At 37.3% G+C, this 13,676-nt stretch overlaps 1 protein-coding gene across 2 annotated transcripts in view; it reads left to right on the top strand.

Moving 5' to 3' along the window:
- The first annotated feature begins 1,318 nt into the window (after positions 1-1,318).
- LOC113074265 (glypican-5-like) overlaps positions 1,319-13,676 on the top strand; it is a 72,881-nt gene continuing 60,523 nt past the window's right edge. Inside the window, exon 1 of one of the 2 annotated variants that reach the window (XM_026247025.1) lies at positions 1,319-1,704. In XM_026247025.1, the coding sequence (XP_026102810.1) occupies positions 1,548-1,704 (157 nt within the window). In that variant the 5' untranslated portion in view covers positions 1,319-1,547. The remainder of the gene's footprint in view (positions 1,705-13,676) is intronic. The other variant, XM_026247024.1, reaches the window with a different exon arrangement.

Raw genomic sequence — 13,676 nt, 5'->3', positions numbered from 1 at the left:
CTTGGAGGACTCCTACTGGTCGATGCTGTAACATGACCATTCTAATGTCAATAATGATCTTTTTCTATTGGCCTCCATAACTCTGTGTCATCCTAATTTTTAGTTGAAGGAAAAAGGAAAAATATTAAGGTATTTAGATAAAGGAACATAATTTCATATGAATAGAGGTAGGTCAATTTTAGTCTCATGTGACACGGGATGGGAAAATACAATTTTAAGAAATTAAATAGTTGATCACATGATGTGATAGCGGTTAAGAAAAAGTTCAAGTTGGACTTTTATTTGCGTTTATAGGACCTTTGAATTTACAGACTATTTTATCCTTCTTCATTGTACCAACATTACAACATACGTATAAAGAATATACAGCATATAAAAGGGAGTACAACACAAGATATAAATAACTATTAAGAAAAATACAAAATACAAATACAGTTTAAAACATTAGCCTATATAGCCTAGGCCTACCATGCTGCGTGGAGTTTAAGGAAAAGAGTACAATATATGTAAATCGATTTTGCATAAACATCACTTCTTTCTTAGCAAACACTGTATACTGTACTGTAGAGCAATTAGTGTTGTGCATTGATTCAGTTTAACTTAAAAAACGTTATTGATTGCTAAATCAACTTTCTGTTGGCGTGAGCAAACTAACAGTCCACCAGAGGGAGGCAAATCGTCACGAAAGCATGGACTGCTAAACCGTGAACACAGATTACAGAATTACCGAATTGCTATGGATCATAGCTACTTTGAAATTTTTACTAATGCAATTTGAATAGTTGAAGTAGATCTGCGACTGAAGTATGCTTTGCAACTTGCAGTCTAACATTACAGTGGCAATTATATACAGTAATATAATATGCAATCAAATATTACAAGTTTTGTAGACTTTTTTTCATATTATTTTGCAAGTAATTATATGTAATCTGTTTCACTTTTTTTTTTAAATCAAACTACATTGTTGTCTTTGTCAATTAAGTACTTTAAACGCTTTGCAAATAATAGACTTTATACTTCATTTGTACCCATAGGGCAATTGGTTTTGCAGCAAGATAAGCACAGAACAGTCACAGATGCACAAATACAAAACAAAAACACATAAGAAATATTTAATGTAACTGGCCCTTGTTAAAGTAAAATCTGACAATTTCATAATATAGTAACAATTCCATAACCAACCCCATTTCAGCAACAACATCATCAAAAACAAGATAATAATGTAAATAATGTAATGCTTACAGTAGCTAGTGTCAGTAAAGCTTTGACTCTGACGGGGGGAGAGGGGGAGGGGGGGAGAGAGAGAGAGAGAGAGAGAGAGAGAGATTTCTGAATGATTCCACATGCTGAATGAAGTCAGTGACACTCTCAGTGAACGGGACGCAGCGACGTTTTTCCCTTCTCGGTTTGGGAAGGAAGGTCTCACTACAGCCGGTGCAGCATGTGAAAGTCCAACACAGGCGACTTTTTTGTTTTTACACATTTTGCAGACAGTCTCTGATCATTAAGCAATTCCACCGCACTGATTTCTTCACTGAAATGCCGTCATGCCCCGCGTGAATGTCAGCTGGATTATTACGGTGCTCGCGGTGGAGCTCGCGACACTGTCCGCCGCGCACGCTCACAGCTGTCACGAGGTGAAAACGGCGTTTCAGGTGCGTCAGATCGGCCAGCTGAAATGGGTCCCGGAAACACCTGCTACAGGTGAGTGAGAACACCACGTGCAACTGTTTGTCATCTTGGTGAAGAGCGGTTTTTGTAAATGCTATTGTTGTTTGACTGACCAAACTGAAATATGTTTCATTGAAGTTTAATAGTTAATTAGGTGTTTTTGCTTAAACAACTGTATGGTTGTGGTTACTATGGAAAATCTTTCTATTGTGGTGCAACAACCAGGTGCTCTGGGTCCTATATTGTTTCATAGCACGTTTTAATGATGAAAGGCAATATTTAAAGAAATAGAATACCCCAAAACGAAAATCTGCTTTAGAAAAACAAACAAAAAAAACTCATCCTTAGATTTTCCAAGATGTAGATTAGTTTGATTCTTCATCTGAGCAGATCTGGAGAAATGGAGCATTACATCACTTGCTCACCAACTGATCCTCTGCAGTGTATGGGTGCCGTCAGAATGAGAGTCAAAACAGCTGATAAAAGCATCACAATACTACTCAACACTACTCCAGACCATTATATTCCATCATGTTTTTAACTTCAAAACCTTTCTTCTGGCTAAAATATGAGCCATCTACAAATGAAATTGCTTTCTTTTGAGCACAAAAATATTTCTTAAACAAGTGCTATTAAACTACAAAGAAAATCTTTCAAGGTAACTATATCTCAAAGGTTGTGTCTGAATCATTATTTTAGCTGCACTGCCCAGAGACTCATCCATTTCTAGTCCTGTCAGATTCGTTCCAGTGTAACTGGAATTCCAGTGTTACTTTTGCATCCTAAAAATTCCCACAGTGCGCTGTTAAAAACCATCAGCTGCTCACTATATTTACTTACAGGAAATGTTTTCATGTCTCTGCATGTTTGGCACTGTACTTTTGAACGCTGAAATGAAGATACATGCTAAACAATCACAGGTTGCATACCATTATGCAAAGCATGATTGGATTGATTCCTAATTAGTATGAAGAGTTAAGTTGTTTAAATATACATGATGTGATCAATATTTCATCAAGTTACCATTGGAATTCAAGAGTATTTTATTTATTTATTTATTCCTGTAATTACATTTAATTGGTTTAAGAAGTCTGTTTACTGATTTTTTTTTTCCCACAACAAAGTTTGTGTGAATGCCCATGTGTGCAGTAAGGCTCTGGATTCTGCACTAAATAACATGTCTTGGTAAACTTCAGACAAGGATCGTGTCAGGTTAAGGGAATCAGTGTTGACAGATGTATTCAGCCAGCTGCTTTGATGCATGACTCAGCGAACAGGAGCGAGCCGTGCTGGAATGACACTGCTCCAGCTCACGCGGGTCTAGAGTTCTCACAGTACTTGAACTCACACCCAGGTCCGGTTCTCCTATGACAGGGTTGTCCATCCTGCTCCTAGAGATCAACCTGCATAGTTTAGTAATCAAATACTAATCATACACACTTGAACCAGTTCGTCGATGTCTTTAGGGTCACTTGGAAAGGTTACTGGGTCTAAAACACAGGCCAGCTTGACGATAGTCAGTCATCTATCTATCTATCTATCTATCTATCTATCTATCTATCTATCTATCTATCTATCTATCTATCTATCTATCTGTCTATCTGTCTGTCTGTCTGTCTGTCTGTCTGTCGATCGATTGTTCATTCGTTTGCATTTATATAGCACATTTAAAAACCACAATAGTGTATACCAAAGTGCTGTACATATACACATAAAGTAAATATAGAGATTAAGAGAGTAAAAAGAAAAGACACACACACACGAAACACATAATCAATACAAAAACGCATTAAAATACACAAACATACATTTTATCCAAAAGCCAAGGAGTAAAGATAAGTCTTCAGGCGGGATTTAAAAACAGAGAAGGAAGGCACAGATCCAATGTCCAGAGATATGCTGTTCCATGGTCTAGGGCTGGATACAGAAAAAGCGGAAAAAAAAAACCTGAGGATTGCTGATAGCTGAGAAGTTCCGACAAGTATGATGGGTATAGAACATTTGACGCTTTATACAAAAGTTATACATTAAAATAGATCCTATGCTGCAGCGATAACCAATGAAGAGATGCTATGACTGGAGAAATGATTTCTGTCCTCTCAGTACCAGTCAACAGCCTCGCGGCTGCGTTCTGGAACAACTGCAAACAATTCAGTGATGAATGATTGAGACCCATATAAAGCGCATTGCAATAATCAAGTCTGGATGTGATTTAATCCTTAAATGAGAGCATAGTTTTGATTTGGCTATTTTCCTTTTGCGTTGCAAGAAGCTGCTCTTTACCACAGCACTTATCTGTTTTTCTTTTTTAAAATCCAGATCAGTGTCAAAAATTACACCTAAATCTTTATCAAAAGGATGAATATTTGATGACAAAGAATCTAAATTAATAGATTAATAGATTAACACACCTTTCTGTGTGTTAAACACAATCTACTACATATAGACAACTTAATTTGAATGAACAATAACAAATGAAAAAATACATAATCACAATTTATGACAAAAATACTATTATAAACTAGGTTAGTGGTTAGTTCAGCAGCAAAAGATACTGTAGAAAAATCCAGGGTGAACAATAATTTTATACAATCTAGTGAAATATTTTAATTTCAAATAAAACTGCATATGTCTAAAATCTGCTAAAATGATACATATTGCTCTCTATTGTTGTAAAATACATGAATGAAAAACAAATATATTCATTTAAATAGAAATCTAAAAGACATTTCTTTTAATTGTATAGCACAGTAATAAAGGCAGTATAAGAAAAGCTATTAATAATCTTTGATTGTGCAGAAAAGTGTACTGTTTGAGTAAATGAACTACTCCGGGATATTGGTTTATTCTGACTTAGTGAAAAGTGAATAACTTAAGTAATTTGTGGATTATTGCTTATTGGAGATGCAAAACGTGTCAAACGAATCGTTTAAATTGAACGATTTATTCGCGAACCAGACAACAATAGTACAAAGGGAAGAGATATTGATACGAAGTGTATTAAATCTATGCATTAGTTTAATGAGCCTTTTCTTTGAACAGTTTTAAATCTCAGTTACTGTGCGCTCTTGAAGAGAATTCCATCGTTTTGACTGTAGTAACCGAACGCAACACGCAGTTTGATTGCTGAATGGAGGGTGAGTTAGAGAAAGAAGAGTTTAGGTGAACTTGAATTTAATGACTTAAATATTAATCTGTATCTCACATTGAACTATGGAACAGCTTCAGAACACTTGAAATATAGTGCACAAAAACGTTTTGGTGCTTTGTGTTTTTGTGCCTTTCGTGGGGTTCAACAATAACACAGAATAGCATATGCACAATATCGGATTTGGATTGGTCTGGTCTGACTCTAGGGTTTACAGAGAATTGTCCGAAAAAGATAAAATATCCAGTCAGCAGCAGTGTAGACGAAAATGCCTTGTTGATATCAAAGGAGAATTGGCAGACTGGTTAGAGATGATAGAAAGGCAACTAACTCAAATAACCACTTGTTACAACCAAGGTATGGAAAATACCATCTCTGACCGCACAACACGTCGAACCCTGAAGCAGATGGGCTACAGCAGCAGAAGACCACACTGGGTACTGCTTCTGTCAGCTAAAAACAGGAAACTGAGACAATAGAAGATTGGAAAAACGTTGCCTGGTCTGATGAGTCTCGATTTCTGCTGGGGCATTCAGATGGTAGGGTCAGAATTTGGCATAAAGATAATGAGAGCATGGATCCATCCTCCTTTGTCTCCACATTTCAGTAGGGCTTTGCAAAAAATCGAATGCGATTTTCATGCACATCTCATCAGTAAAGACGTAAAGACTTTAATTAGAAGTATTATCTCCAGCATGTATGTTCAGATCAGGGTTACCAGGTTTTCACAACAAATCCTGCCCTGTTGCTTCTCAAAACTAGTCCAAAACTAATCGTGATTCCAGGAGGTTCCCAGATAAAAAAATATGCTTCCCGGGGTTAAAATGTAAGTTTTCTTTTTTTTTTTTTTTTTGCATTTTAGGGTCTAATTATCACGTTATTGGGGTTGCTTCGAACCAAGGACATGAAAAACTACCGCAGACCACAAACACTGGTTCAGGTGGAGCGGCAGTTACTACACAGAGCCTTAGTCTACCGACAACTAACACAAAATCGCTTTCAAAATCGAGAAAGAATCGCCACCGATTTTAAAATCGATTTTGTGTAGATTGTCAGTGAATTACGTCTCTGTGTAGTAAATGCCAACCAATGATGCCAAGTCTGTGGTTGTTTTTCATGTCCGCAGGTCGAGCGACAATACCAATAACATGATATTTAGCCCATAAAATGCAAATTTTACCAAGGCAACCATGGCATAAAACTTACATTTTAACCCCGGAAAGCAATTTTTTATCGGGGAACCTCCTGGAAACGCGATTGGGCTAGTTTTGGACTAGTTTCGAGAAGCAACTGGGCAGGATTTGTTGTGAAAACCTGGCAACCATGATCTGAACGCACGTGCTGGAGATATACTTCTAATTACAGGAGCGTCTTTACTGATGAGATGTGCATGAAAATAGCATTCGATTTTTTGCACAGCCCTACGTTTCAGGCTGATGGTTGTGGTGTAATGGTGTGGGGGATATTTTCATGGCACACTTTGGGTCCCTTAGTACCAACTGAGCAGCGTTTAAACACCACAGCCACCTTAGTATTATTGCTGACCATAGCAGGATAATGCACCATGTTACAAAGCTCAAATCATCTCATATTGGTTTCTTGAACATGTCAATGAGTTAACTTTACTCAAATGGCCTCCACAGTCACCAGATCTCAATCCAATAGAGCAGCTTTGGGATGTGGTGGAATTGGGAGATTAACAACACCGATGTTCAGCTGACATATCTGCAGAAACTGCATGATGCTATCGTATAGACAAAAATCTCTGAGGAATGTTTCCAACACCTTGTTGAATCTATGCCATGAAAAATTAAGGCAGTTATGAAGGCAAAAGGGGGTACAACCTGATATTAGCAATGCGTACCTAATAAAGTGGCCAGTGAGTGTGTATCGCTCAAGCTCAGACAGGGATATTGGTTCAAACCGTTCAAAAACGCATGGCAAGTAAGAGGGTCATATATAATTTTATCGTTCTTTCCATTGTTTTATCTATCATTCGGTTCATCATTCTATCATTTTGATCTATTATTGTCTATTGTTCAATCATCTTATCGTCTCATCTCATCTTATAGATGTTTCATCTATAGTCCTACTGGTCTATCTGTTTCTCTATCGCTTTGTCCTTTTCGAGACTTCTTAAACTTTTTTTCCCTCAACTTTCAAATGACAAGAAGACTTGTCATGACACTTTGGTAATCATTAAATTTTTTTATTTAAATTTTATTAGAATTTCAGTTCATTTTAATTCAGACAAAGCACCTACTGTACTAGCAAAGTTGAGTGGTCATACTAAACCACCATCTTTCAGACAAGTTGTGTGAAACACCTGTTCATATTTCTAGTTGAGTAAACCAGTTCCTCTTCTTGGATTCTTGAAGAGCATAAGAGGGATGGAAAGTGTTTCATTGCTTATTAGCTATAAGTTGAATGCTGAGTTGTTTTGGTGGTTTTTGTTTTGTGCTATAATCCTCTTTTTGGTAAGGTCTACATGTGCAGAAGAATTCAGAGCATGCAGAAGAGTTTTGATGAGCCTGGTCTCTCAGTAGACACCCTGTGGTACAATTTCTCCTGTTTATTTGACTGAATACAGATATGTAGACTTAGCATAGAAATGGTTCCTCTGGGAACCAAGACCATACCACAGCAAAACCATAATTACAATACATCTCAGGTTAGTGTGGTTTTGCCTTCCTCCTAAGATCATTAAAATCCTTATTTCCTTTTTGTGGTCTGCAAAAAATAAAAATAAAAAAAGGTTTAAATAAAGCCAAAGATTAAAGAAGTTCTAAATAACTTTTGTTGCAGAAAGAACTTTGTGAGTTGTTTGTGTTAATATATATATTTTTATATATTAAAAGGAGCGTATCACCCTGACCAAACTTCCATTCATATTTGGTATCATTCCAAACCTGTATTACTTTCTTTTTTTGTGCAACACAAGATATCTTCAAGAATGCTGGGGTCCAAACAACATTGGATCCCATTGACATTCATTGTATGTACTAAAAAAACCAGACATTTAAAAAAAAAAAAAAAAAAAAAAAAAAAAACTTCTTTTTTTGTTCCACAGAAGGAAGAAAGTCAGTCAGAAGTTTGGAACAGCTTGAGGGTGACTAAATTATGACCACATTTTTATTGCAATTATGCAGCATATCAGACTGTGCCAGGTCTGAGGAAAAATGCTCACAGCTCCAGGATGAGTTCATTATAATCAGCCACAAACCTGATAACTGAGAACTGTTCTTGTATCAGCATTTAAGTGCAGGACTACGCAGTTTATTTGCCTATTTTTTATTTATTAAACTTCTGTTTATTTGCCACAGCGACTTGGCACAATTAAGGCTGAGAAAGCAGCCAAAATAAAAGCAGCTGAAAATGGTAGGCTTGGGGTGTGTTCTTGATAAAATGTGCCCTTTTGCATCGATTTTAGAATCGTTTAATCAGGTGAGCATTAAGTGTTGGAGCACCAGCACCAGAACAGCAGAGAACAAACTGTGTGCAATGAACATTCTGTAGCTGCAGACATAGCTCTCCACCTCTTTTGGTGACAGCTCATGGCCATTGAGCAGTGAGAAGCCCCAAAGTCAGCTTGCATGCGAAACAGCAGCCACAGACAACAAGAGGCTTTAAGCAAGGGTCTGGAATCTCAGACATGTCGGAATGTTTCCAAACACTATCACTGATGGGCAGAAACTCAAGACACCTTATAATAGTAACCACTCAAGCCACTCCTCAAAAAAAAAAACATCCATCCATCCTTTCTTCCTTTAATGTCTTATTTATTGTTGCCTGTTCTATAGATTTCCACATATCTATCTATCTATCTATCTATCTATCTATCTATCTATCTATCTATCTATCTATCTATCTATCTATCTATCTATCTATCTATCTATCTATCTATCTATCTATCTATTGTTCTAGGATGAGTTCATTATCATTAAGCCCTAACCTGGATGATAGATAGATCTATCTAACGTCCATGTATTGTCTGTCTCTAGATAGATCCCTCCTCTCCTAGTTTTCTAATAGTAAAGCCATTGTGAGCTGTTTGTTGCTTAGTGAGGAGGTCTTAATGTTGCATAGGGTTAAAATCTGTGGTGGCTTCATTTCCTCAGAAGTGCTGACAGGATTCGAGGGCATGAGACTGTCTGTTCTCAGATCAGATGCCAAGTAAAGCAACCTTCTGAATCTCCACCTCTGAAACCCAGGCTCTCCTTCAAAAAAGGCTGTGTTGATAACTAATCCCATGAGTCTTTGTGAGGCCAGAGCAGCATGGATATCTGAAAAAATAGATTTTTAAGTCATAGCATCTGTGTTTTCTATGTTTAATTCATGTCCCATGGACATCTGACATAAGCACATATTAGATAGAATGTGTTCCATAAAATTAAACAAAATGACTCTTTCCCCTCAGGCATAATGCTACTTGATGCTCTCTAGACTTTAAAAAGAGGACAGGTTAATTATGACTCATTTACTGTAATGAAGCAACCATTGCAAATGGATATTCAAAGGACAGTTCGAATCTCCTACACTCTACACCATTAAATCACAGACCTAGTTAATCAGTATTGGATTTCCAGCCATTCAGTTGGGTTAAAAAGTCATTTAGTTAATTAAGTTGCAGAGACCTCTATCTGTGTCTGGGAGGCAGGCCATCCATATGGAGGTTTGTGTGTTGAAGCGGTGGACAGGTTACGGTCAGTTACAGCACAAAGTGAATATTGTTTTCCTCATAAAGACACACAACCACTCTGCACTACAAAGGCAAAAGACCTTAACTCGCTAGAGTTTGAAACTGAGAAAAATTACTTCCAAGTTTTTTACTTGTCCAGCCAAATTAATTATAGGTAGGACACTGGAAATTTAACAATAAGATGTTTTAAAGGTAGGATATGGATTTAATTGCGAACTAGTAGTAGGCTACTGATTTTATGATCGATCATGCTAGCTATGACATTCGAGTCCACACGCGCCCAACTAGAAGTGACAGCCTGGTGAATAATCTGCATCACAAAAAGGTTTCTTTTAAGGTTATTCACGCTTCTTTATTGCTGGCAAGGTATCTACTCTTTATAGTGCTTTATTATATAGAGCTGTTTGGTAGATCGCGATCTATATAATTAGTTTGTCTACACCGTAATTTAACTGTGGCAGACTTTGATTGACAGTAAAACAAAGGCAGAACATTGTATAGCACCAAACCAGCACTGTAACTTCATATTGACGCACGCCTAAACAAAGTCAGAATGCCATAACTCAATTTGAGCATTTCAAACCAAGTGAAAGAGCTGTAACCGGTGTTATACGCTGTTCCGTCTTGGTTTCTCCGGGGCTTGTTGAAGTTACGGTTGAGACGACCCATTATTTTCTCATAAAAGCAACGAAATTGACCGAAGATATATACACATGATAAAGGATGGCATGAATGTCCCAAAAATATCAATAGCTTGGCTTCGACAAAAATCGAACTTGCGGTCTTTTACCTTTGCATGGCAGCACTGCTTTCTGTGAGTCACTTACAGCAGTCTAAATTGCCTCATGTCTCCTGCATTGTTTTACTATTAGCTGAATGGATTATTTGCTGAGTAAGAACCACTGTCTTCTGCCTGGTTGCAACCGCTACACAGTATTACAGCCTATCTATTTTTGGGTCCAGACATTGCTCAGCCTATGTATGTAAGCTGAAGAACAATAGTGTTTCAACTGAGAAGATAGATGATATAATGATGTAATAAAATTTATAAAGTAATGTTTAAATAAAAATGTGAAGATTTTTAATGCTTTTATTTTTATTCTTAATTGTATACTTGATTTGTGTGTTTATATCCTTTTGCATTATCTTCACCAAATAATATAACCAGAATGTAAACAGCAAAGCCACATAGCTTTAACTGGCCCCACTGTAAAGTATCCCCACTACTCCTTTATAGTCTTGGACATCAAATGCTTTTTTGATGGTGTCTCCTGAGGTAAACACTGTTCTGTGATGAAAGGTGTAGAACAACCTGTGCATTCATGCTTCAAATCTTTGGCATGAGAAGAAAGACCACAGGACTTTGCATATTTACTTTTCTTCAGGCTTTAACACTTGCAAGCAAAACACCTTTCTAGAGCGACCAGATCCCTGTACATTAATGCCAAAGCAAATTCTTTTATGCATCGCAAATATAGTGAAAAACAATTGGAACTTGTAACGGAATGTTTTTGGTTGAAGCCCTGTGACAGCTGAGCCACAACCATTGTGTGCCTAAGTTGCTTCAGATACACCTTATACCTGAGCCTTGCCTTGCACAGCTTCACCATTTTGGTTGTACTGTTGGAGTAGCAATGCCAGACTCCATTCAGTCAGTACTAGGGTTGTTTGCTCCAGAAAGTCCCTCATTTACAGTACCAGTTCAATCTGTCTAGTTCTGTCTTTGAAACCCGGTAAGAACCAATCTCAGTCTCCCCCTGATCTCCTTATGCTATCGCAGACTTTAATTGGATTGTAGGTGCCAGCTTGTTAGTATTTTCTTCATTCCTCTTTCATCTACAGCTTTGCAGAGCACTTGGGCGGAGAGCTCAAATTAGGCTCCACTTTAGAGATTTGAAATATCCCCTTACTTCTCCACAGGAGCCAGATATTACTTACAAATGTCGCTGCTTATATTCATTTGAGTGTATTTATTTTAAACTACATGATGAAGCTGTGTTCTCAGAAACATTCTTCTGGGTGGTTTACTGTTATATGCCTTTAACTGAGAGGCTCAATCACAAGAATGACCCAGGGGCAGTGTGAAACGGTTTCAGGCCAGTACTGCTTTGCCACTAGAAAGGTTACATTCACTGAACTTGTTTTTTTTTTTTTTTTTTGCAAACTGAAATGTTTTAAATGTTTTTCTGTTATGTGTTCTACGTTGTTGTTGCCAGAAATGACAGGTCATGATTTCTAGTTGGTGAAAATAGATGAGGTTTGGGTAATTTCTGAAATGAGTTGTAATAGTCTTGAAAGTATGTTGGAACCTACAAATCATTCAGTAATGTTTTGATTTGTATAAATATGTTTTCTCGCAAGGACTTTGTGACTATAGAATTTCCATCTTGCTAATTTCCCAGCATTTAAATCTTTCCTCCCCAATTTTTTTAAGTTGTCAGCCACCAGCACTTTTGATCAAAAAGATCAGCATTTCATGGATTTTTTTGATGTATGAATATCTGAACATGCAGTATGTCTAAAGAAAATCCAAATTTGTCAAAGACTGATTGGATTCAGAACAATGATTGAAACCTATATAGAGTAAATCGCTCCGAAGCTTGCTTTTCCTGGCTCATCATTTCATTCGGTAATGTTGAGCAGTTTTGGCTTAGAAACTGTTTAATCTTCAATCACATTATTTAATATATGCATCTGCTTACATATTGTTTCTTGTTTCTGCTTCTTCGCCTGTGTTTAAACTAGACATTCCATACTCGTTCAGAATATGTTTAATAGCACCCTCTACTGTATAACAATGAAAACACTGAAACATTGTCTTCTAAATAACGTAAAAATCCATCAGTGGTGGGGAAAGGGTTAATATATGATATTTTGAGTTTAAATTTTTTTTATCGCAGTTAATTTTTTTTATATTAATATTTCATTCATAAAAAGCATATATGAAAACACCTTGCTAAATATAAAAATATGGCATGTATGGTTGAATTTTAAAGTTCTGAAGAAATCTCAAAATAGTTGAGTCTGAAAATATTAAATGTGGACAAAATGTTTATTTAAAAAATATACTTAGACATTATCACCCATGTGTCTGTGGTTGCTCAGTTTTTTTATTTAGTCTGATTCAAGAATTTCTGGTATGTTTTAAGAGCCGGGTCAAGGTGGGAATATATCTGCCATGTTTAAACAACTGAGTGCCAGGTAAAGCTATTCCTGCTGATTTGACCCAACTCCAAGTACCTAACCCAAGAATTCTATGAACCAGTTTATGTTTGAGATGATGTGTGTGCATTTATGCTCTAATTTATTGACTTTGTACTGATATGGAGTGATCTGTGTGTATGCACACTTGAAGCACTTGAGCACTTGTGCCATGGCCCAAATGGTCAGTTTGACCACTGCATTTTGTTGCTTTCAAAACTCCATTAAATTTCATCCCAATCCACCATCCTTTTTCTAAGCATCAGCTTTTCACTTGCTTACTGTGGGTGCAAATGCCAGCCAGTGCCCCACAAATCCAAACACCGGAGCAGCACGCCTGTGGCTTTGAGAAATGCAGGTGTGTTGCCCAGGCCTTTTGAGAGATGTTTTCTTTCAACATGGTCCCTCCCAAAAACAGCACATCAGTTGTGGGTACTGGGTAAATATCCTGCTGCTTCAAGTGTATGCCAGCTCTTCAAAGCACCGAAAGCTTCCTGAGAAGAACATCAGGAGAGTCAGAGATTAAATCCAGTTGGGCTGACGTCTACTTTAACGACTTTCCTTTCCCATAAAGTTGCTTCTGCACTTCAAGCATCAGGAAATTGCTGAAGTCTTAACCTAAATAAACCATAACATTTTCAGTCCTGACTGAGGATGTGTTGTTTGGGTTCTTCACAACTTTTTCTGGTTGACTTGTAGTGGGAATTTTGAGAGTGGCCTCGGGGTCACTGGTGGTCATTGTGATGTTGCAAATACGAACTGAATAAAGACTTAATCCGGCCAATCAAATAAATAGTTTTTGTCACCTGAAGGTGATTATGGGATCAGGTTGGCTAAGTTTGAACCCCAGACAGGAGGAAGAATAAAGAAGTGTCTACTCAGGCAGAACCATAGACACCTGCTGGGGTCCTAATTCACTCGCCAGGGGCTGAATTCATTCCATCGTCTGCTAATTAA

The sequence above is a fragment of the Carassius auratus genome, unplaced genomic scaffold (genome assembly GCF_003368295.1).
Source record: "Carassius auratus strain Wakin unplaced genomic scaffold, ASM336829v1 scaf_tig00014189, whole genome shotgun sequence".
In the NCBI taxonomy this organism is placed as follows: Eukaryota; Metazoa; Chordata; class Actinopteri; order Cypriniformes; family Cyprinidae; genus Carassius; species Carassius auratus.
The sequence above is the reverse complement of the archived record's forward strand: the minus strand, read 5'-3'. Positions and strand labels throughout refer to the sequence as shown.